At 36.3% G+C, this 8,255-nt stretch overlaps 1 protein-coding gene across 1 annotated transcript; it reads left to right on the forward strand.

The window, feature by feature from the left end:
• Positions 1-1,116: 1,116 nt before the first annotated feature.
• On the forward strand, positions 1,117-6,969 carry Smp_093850 (hypothetical protein). The gene is made up of 4 exons (XM_018793298.1): positions 1,117-1,170; positions 3,141-3,451; positions 5,118-5,329; positions 6,732-6,969. The coding sequence occupies exons 2-4, from the start codon at positions 3,179-3,181 to the stop codon at positions 6,898-6,900; spliced, it is 654 nt and encodes a 217-aa protein (XP_018647170.1). The 5' UTR covers positions 1,117-1,170; positions 3,141-3,178; the 3' UTR covers positions 6,901-6,969.
• Positions 6,970-8,255: the final 1,286 nt, after the last annotated feature.

Here is an 8,255-nt window from a genome sequence, read left to right on the forward strand (position 1 = left end):
ATCGAGAGGCGTTTGTTCTTAGCTATCTAGTGAAACGTAGGAGCTGTGTCCCACGCCGAGTCGAAACGTGATCTGGTACGGATGCATGACCGAAAGCCTTCAGTTAAACAAGTCCACTTAAACAACGTGGTCAGCATCCAATGTCGAACACTTAGAAAGCTATTGATTTTGGGGAATTATTTACAGCTACACTAACAAATCTATACTCCCAGCCTTATACATCCGACTAATTATCGCGTCTTTTCAGTCTCCGAACAATCTGGACTGCCTGAGGAACATATCGAACAGTATCGTTAAAGGTTCAGCAATTACATCTGATAGGGCTTTCATAATACTAGGATGAATATCATCAGGACCAGCGGACTTACCAGGTTTGAGATGCTGAAGTAGTCTTAAAACAGTATCGTTCTTAATAACTACAGAGTCCATCAACAAGACACCACAATCACAACGAATAGGTGGTCGTTCCTCATTATTGGTAGAAAAAAATTAACTGAAATTTTCCGATGAAGCTCCAGCTTTCTGGTGTCATCTCTTGCCAAATAAACGGATTTTCTTGTATCAAAAGTGATGCGATTCCATCACTTCTCCGAGTTCTCTGAGTTTGAGGTTCAGGTTCATTCTGTACGACGAACATTTCAAAACAAAAGATCTTCAATCTCAAAGATATGTTCAAATAAAAAGCACAAATTTAAAGAATAGAATCATTTGAAACACACATTAGAGTTTTATAAATTAAACTACAGAGCAAACGGTAGGGGTGTAGTGGTAACATATTCATGGGAAAAGTCTACAAATTAGAGTTTTAACGCAGTAAACTCAACTTTATATGAAGAACTAAACTTTGAAATTCTTTGTCGGCTCAAAAATGAAATTAACTTCTGAGGCGCCTTTCGAGAGGAATCCTGAGATATTTTAACGACTAGAAACAAGAAACAAACACGACTGGAAACTAATTTATTAATGCTTCGTTTTTTCCCGCCTGATACTCATGACTTTATATCTCTTTTTTTACATTTGTGACCAGTTGTTAACAGAAACAGTGGCTCTTTAGGTGAAAGCTTCTTATTATCTCGAACACAGTTATTGAATGATTCATATTGAGGAAATATCAGCGCAAAATACAAGCAGATAGTCTGCTTGTCAAGGTCATTGCATCGCCTAAGGACGGTATGCATTAAAGATTTAGCCTTTAATTCCATTCCCGTCTCTTCGTAACCCCCTAATTCGTTTGCAATGATCTCTAGTGAATGTCTTTGTTCGGCGCCTTTGTAACATATATGACAGTTTCTTCATCAGTGTAGATGAACCGTTGACTTTTCCTTCCTGAATCTGACATGAGACATTTGTGACTATTAGTCCCACATTACGTGAAACGCACAAAATGTATTGTAAGCCGAGTCTTAATGGATGCGAGGACGCGCTTAACACTAAGGGTTCTCAGTTCATGAGGCTGTCAATTTCTTTTCAGTTAATGATAAGAGCATTACTGTATGGTATGATGGGTGTGATAGTCCTAATAGCGTAGGTTTCGACAAGCTTGTAAATTCCTATGATTTGTGTAATATGATCATTGAGTATCATAAATGTATTTTCTTTCTAGCCTGAAGCTTGACAGTTTCTCTCCAGCTTAATATTTCTACATGAGGAAAGTTTAGCCGTTTATCTTGGAACTTCTAGTGATGTTAGTATGAGTTATCATAAAGTTGAGCAATTGATAATTTAGGTGAGTGTAACTGAACTTGCATTCCATATTTTGCTTCGTGTTTTGCCCTTCACATATTGCAAACGCGAATAAATTTCCACGATAAATTTATGTAGAGAGTTCACCGCTTCTTGAATCGGCTTTCTAGATATGAGAGAATAGCGATTTTGGTCTGTTTTATCCTCCCTTTGCTTCCAGCAAGTCTGCTTCTCCTATGCTATGGAAGACCCGATAAGTTGTTGGCTAGATGATGTTCCGTTTTAATATCCTCATATCCTACTACTGGAATCAAGGTTTTTCAATTAATTTCAATTGATCTATGCGATCTCCCTATGGAAACTGACCATTATATGCAGTAGGTTTTCAATTCATTATACTATGGTTGAATTCGGACCTCCCTCTTTTCATCGGACTTGGTTGTATATATTGACCAGTTCTTTGGAACTGAAAAATCCTATATCACTCATATTTCAGAACTTTGTTCATTCAGGCTGCAAGAAGCATTTATATTAGTTGGTTTTAAATCAAACAATTAGTGCTGAAGGTAACGTGGCAGGACACAATTAGATGAAAAATATATCTAACTGTTTTATGTTCTCAATTTATAAGTTAACCCACTAGATAATAACAGAGATGATAACAATTGCGATGAACAATACAATTTAGCGTTATTATAGACATTTATTTCCTGGGTTTACTTGTCGCACCATTATTTTGTGGTTGGTGCATCGATAAATGCAAGTGTAACCTTCTTAGTAGTGCTTAATGATTGTTTTCATCGATTCTTTTCTTTGTTGGTACATAATGTTTGTCATCTCCGCAAACAAAAATTTACTACTCTACCTTAACTATTTCCCTGCAAAATATGTGTCACAACTGTGATGCTTTTTATTCTTCCTTTCGTTTACTCTAAGACTTTAGTTTTTTCTGTTGTCAGAAACTTTCAATGGTATATGTGGGTTAATTAAGATATATCTTATTTTAATTCTTGCCGCAATGTTTTTCGTTTCGATCAAATATCGTTCACGTTGCATATGAATGTATGTACCGTGTTCGTTCATCCTATTTAAATCATGTAATTAACCAAGACTCTTCAATATACTGTTATACTACTTTATCCACCCTTCTAGATCTGCTCGTCAGTTAATCCGTTTTCCATATGCTGGATACCTTCAGATTTAACCTTCAAGATGCAGTCGGCAAATCTAAGCCCAGCATTAACATGATGGATTTTCATTTCTTTGTGTAAAGAAATGTATAGTGTCGCTGTTCGTATTTATTTTCACGTAAACTTTTCCACAAATTTCAAATGATTACGTGTAAATAAATGTTGACAGACACTGTATTTTCTTGTTAGCTTGTGCTATTTGATGTCATGGTTATGTCATTTCAGTTCTGTAGTTTGTTGTTTCTAATACCTTTCAAATTTTATAAGCCCGGTTATCGTCTCAGTTCACCTCGGCATTTAACTCGATGGTTTTGGATGCCAGAATAGAGGACGACAAAGTTGATTCTGATGTTCCGGGTATTATATATCTTTCAACTATACCGAATGGGATGAACGTTAGCATGATCTCGGACATTATGCAACAGTTTGGCAAAATTGGCAGAGTTTATTTGGTACCAAAAAAGAAAAAAGTAGGAAAATACCGTCAATATGAAGAAGGCTGGGTTGAGTTTCTGAACAAGAAAATAGCTAAGCGTGTTGCTAAACGGCTTAACTGTACAGAAGTTCTCGGATCAAAGGTTAGTCAACACTTCGCATCCGCTATTATTATCATTATTATTCTTTCATCACTAACTATATGCACCTGTTTCATCATTCCAAAATTATATTTTGAATCCAAGTTTTTTAAATTTGGATGCACATAATAAACAGCATGTCCCACTCTTTAGATTTTGTAGTAATTTAAAACTGTGACCAAAGACTTCATTGAAGTTCTACTGTAATTCTCAATTTATTATCGACTTGTACATTTTTGCGAAAAGAATTTGTCATACTTGCAGTCTGCTGAAGTAGACCAACGATTGTTTAAAGTTGTATATAGCTCTAAAAAAACTCAGTGTCCGTAAGCGGAAAGTTTCAAGGAACCATAAGACATTATTTAAGTGCAGTCAGTCCTTATTCACGCTGGTAAATTGGCGAATTTCTTAAATTCAACTTCCGTCGCTATTTGGTTTAAGTTCAACTAACGTGCTTAGAATAAAGAATTTGTTAACCACTGTGACGAAATAAGTTTGGCACTTATTGTGACATGTAACCCAAAAACTTCTTTTCCCCTGCACGCTGTTACTAGTTGTGCTATTTCATATTAGTGTTTTGTAAAATATTAGGGATTATTCCCATTATCTAATACTCAACAAACTTACCTCAGTATCTGAACCCTTGATATCCAAGTCTCTAGTTAGTATCACACTATCTGTCGAACACGTCTTTCTGAAATCACTTTGTTATAGAACTTATTTGGTTGCATTCAGGCTAGGATCCATCAGAGCATAAAGATAAACAAATAAAACGCATCGTTCTATTGTTTTCATTGAACCGTTTACCCTAATGGCATGCGATTGACTTTTTAGGTTGGAGTTGACTAGTGACAAAAAAATTGGAAGTCTGTAGACGTTCAGATAATTGACAGAGGGGAAATCAATCCAAAGAATATCAGAACTTAAGAGTATCCAAGATACAACACAAATTAATAGCTTAATCTACTCGATTCCTAGGTTGAACTACCTGTTGTTAAATATGCAGTAAAATGTGTGGAATCTTATTGATTTGCTCGGTATATGACTAAGTAAGTTTATTTATTAAGAAATACCTGTCTGAAGACAACCGTTTGGAAGTTTGAATTCGAAAGTGTCTTGTCTGCAAGACGATAAAGCAACATAAGGATGTTCATCATTTTGGTAGTCTTTGACCAGAGGGATTCATATGTGGGTTGTTTTGTTGAGATTGTTGGAGCCACTCGGACTTCTATCCAAAATTGGAGTATCCCGAATAATCTAATTATATATATATATATATATAATAAAACGACGGAAACTTTCATTTGACTTCTACATGGTGACCACAATATATGTAACTTCTTTTGCAGCGATTGTTTTCCAAAGAAAAGAAAAGCTCACCTCTTTTATTAAAACATTTTGGGGTTATTATTGTGCTAATCTATCTATGATACAAATGAAATAAATGACCTGTTTAGGAAATCGATAATATTCAAACAATTACTCCAAAGCATTTTTACTTTCCTTAGAAGACATGATTCTTGCACAGTCAATCGTAAGTTTGTTATTCTTTACTTCCTAAAGACCTCGCTTTATGTACAACCATGTTTATTGCCTCCTGTGGTGTTACAGTGTATATAAGATGTAATAAGCCAGAAGCTAACTAACCTTGTTACTCATTCTCTTTTAGCGTAATCCGTGGTTTGGTGAACTGTGGAACATTAGATTTTTGAAAGATACTTCATGGAACGACCTTTTTGGCGCTGAACGTGAAGAAGAAGAACAAAGGCGTACAGCTCATGATCGTGATATAGTGGTCGCGAAGCATCAATCTCGCCAATTTTCTGCAGCTCTAGATGCAAAGAAACTAGAAAAAAGGATGAAACAAGTTAAAGGGAAAAGGTATTTCCTAAACGTATACTTATTTTTTGCCGTTCTTTTCATAGTTCGTTAACAAATTTCTGAAGTTATGTGTGATAAATCCCCCTTCATCTAGTTATAAAGAATTTTAATTATGGCGCTCAAATATGATTTATGTAATTAAGGGTAAAGATACCAAAGGGAAAACGATACATATTATTATTGCTAAGAAGTAATTAATATAGTAACACATCAAAAGTAAATCACTAAACGTTTAATACGGAGCTTTTTGTTTCCGTTTAGTTCAATTGTTTAAATAAAAGGAAAGTTACGATAGATTTTCCATGGGTTCTGATTCTTAACTGTATTTTACGTCTGAAGCAAATAAATTGTTAGTCGTTTAGAGTGCTCCCATGGATTCTTGATGAATAACATAATACAATTATCCTGCACATCGTGACTCCATTTCATAAAGTATGTCTTAACAACCCACTCGGTCCCTATGTTACCAAACAACGCCATTGGTGGAAGCTGCTCCAATGCCTCACATAAAACTTGTCCAAGAAGTGTTTTGGTTCAGTTATACCATTATATGTAGACAATATTTCTCAGGGTCGAACACCTGACTTCCCGGTTATGTTTACTTATAAACGAAAGTGAAGATCGGGATTGGACTCTTCAGAGTATTTTACCAATTTTTTCCATGTTCTCATGAATATATTGGGGGTGTGGCCCCCTAAGAGAACCACCTGCTTCGGTTTGGGCTCCTGGGCAGTATCCCAGCCCTCATACAAACCGAATGATTTATGTGGCACATATCTGTTTGGTGCCTCCTTGTACCAATGTTTGTGTGTTTAAATAAATAAATTTATTGGTAGTATTTGCAACGAGTTCAGTCGACGTTTGATATTCGTTTCTCATTAGGAACATAACCTCATTTTTCATACCCCATAATCACTTATTTAACTATCAGCATCCGTGAACCTTTTGAAATCCCTCATTAAATTGTTGGTAAACGGAACTAAACAAATGAAGTCCCACAAATGGTGTAACGTTGAGCTCCATGTACTGCACTTGTATATACTGTTCATCAACTTAACATTTACTTCTTAAATTGTCTGCAAATGTTCAGCAAAAGTGTTTTTCATTCACTTGGTGTTTAAGCATATTTATACAGCTATAATATCGGGACTGTAACCACACATTCTCCCCTGAACTGTTCTTACAGCATAGAGAATTACAAATTAGCGCTGTTTGCCAGTAAGCTTTCAAAATAATTTTATAAACGATTACTAACAATAACATCTCATCGTGATGTGCATTAAAAGACACGGAAACCTAGTAATATTCACGTGATCCTTAAGTTCTTTACCTGTCTTATTCAATCCTATTTTAGTATTTTATATCCAGTAGAAAATCTTAATTAAATTTTCCATCGTTTTAGATTTACTGAAAGAAAACCAGTCCGATTGAATCGACGCCAAAAGCTTACAGAAGATGAGATCAAAGAAAAACTTGCTCATTCTAGTCGTACACCACCTGAAGGATGTCTTGGCTTCTCGGCTGTTTCGAATCCCGAATTTATGGGCAGTCTTTTTGCCGGTGGTCTGTAACTATTTTTTTACGGGATTGTTGTATATGAGATGCTTATGTAGTGTAAATAAATTTTTTTTATGAAAACAATCCTTTGTATTCGTTGAAATAACCAAACTCATTAATTTAATAAACCAAACAATAATCCATGTTTGCATTAATCATCATGGTCTTCAATGAATCCACATATCTTTTAGCTATTAATGGATTGTTTGTTTGTTGGTTTAGTATTTTTAGTAGAGTGTAAAATGCGTCAGTTTTCAAACACAAGTATATAAACGAGTTGGTATTCACTGAAAATCGTGTACCACGAATCAATGGTTTCATACTATTTGATATAGCGTATAGTGTACTGTAGCTGGGCAGATAAGTGTATTTTTAAAAAATTCAAACTAGAGATATGGATGGTGGCTATCGGTTGAATCCAGGACACGCGTTTCGTCCCACTTGGGATTCGTCAGCTGGGTGTGCGCTTCTCCTATTGGGATGCTAGCAGCCATTCATCTTTACTCATAATGCTTGTGACTTAAGGCAATCCACACAGGATGCATATAAGAGACTGATCAGTTCCAATCCCAAACATCAGTGATAAGATTCAAGCAAACAACACCAAACGAAATTAACTTGGAAATGCTTCCTCATTTACACTAAATTTTTGTTCTTTACTAGTTTGTCTTAGTGATTTTGTTGACTTAGAATACGCCGATGACATAGTTCTATTTGGTGAAGATGCCGACAAAATGCAGTCTTCTGACAACTATAAGCAAATATGCAGGCATGGTCGGGATGAGATTCTCCCCTTCGAAGTGCAAAATGTTACTTCAGGATTGAGTTGCATCGACACCTGAACTAATGATAGGGAGTGAAGTAGTTGGGCGTGTTGACCGCTTCACTTATCTTGTGAGTCTCATCAGCCCTTGTGGTCTGATGTGTGACGAAATCTCAGCACAGTTACAGAAGGCTCGTCTAGCTTTCGCCAACTTGCGTCATTTATGGCGTAGGCGTGATATCCGTCTACCAACCAAAGGACGGGTTTACTGTGCAACAGTTCGTTCCGTCCTACTTTATGGCAGTGAAACATGGCCAATAAGAGTAGAGGATATTCGTAGACTACTAGTGTTCGATCATAGGTGTCTTCGAAGCATTACTTGTATGTCCTGGGACCACCGAGTAAGTAATGCAGTTGTTAGGAATCGGGTACTAGGTAAGGATGGAAAATCGATTGATGAAGTAGTGAAACTTCATCAGTTGAGATGGCTGGGACATGTGTTATGTATGCCCAACCACCGACTGCCCCGACGTGCAATGTTTTATGGTGTAGGAGTAGGTTGGAAGAAAGCTAGGGGCGGCCAGACCAAGACATTGCACAAATCCA

The sequence above is a fragment of the Schistosoma mansoni genome (assembly GCF_000237925.1).
Source record: "Schistosoma mansoni, WGS project CABG00000000 data, supercontig 0204, strain Puerto Rico, whole genome shotgun sequence".
Classification (NCBI taxonomy): Eukaryota; Metazoa; Platyhelminthes; class Trematoda; order Strigeidida; family Schistosomatidae; genus Schistosoma; species Schistosoma mansoni.

What these genes read in the sequence shown, in the direction of transcription:
- Smp_093850 (XM_018793298.1), top strand. Translation starts at nt 3,179, where the DNA reads ATGGTTTTGGATGCCAGAATAGAGGACGACAAAGTTGATTCTGATGTT. An exon ending in CAGAAGTTCTCGGATCAAAG is followed by an intron (nt 3,452 to 5,117) that starts GTTAGTCAACAC and finishes ATTCTCTTTTAG; the next exon opens with CGTAATCCGTGGTTTGGTGA. An exon ending in AAACAAGTTAAAGGGAAAAG is followed by an intron (nt 5,330 to 6,731) that starts GTATTTCCTAAA and finishes CCATCGTTTTAG; the next exon opens with ATTTACTGAAAGAAAACCAG.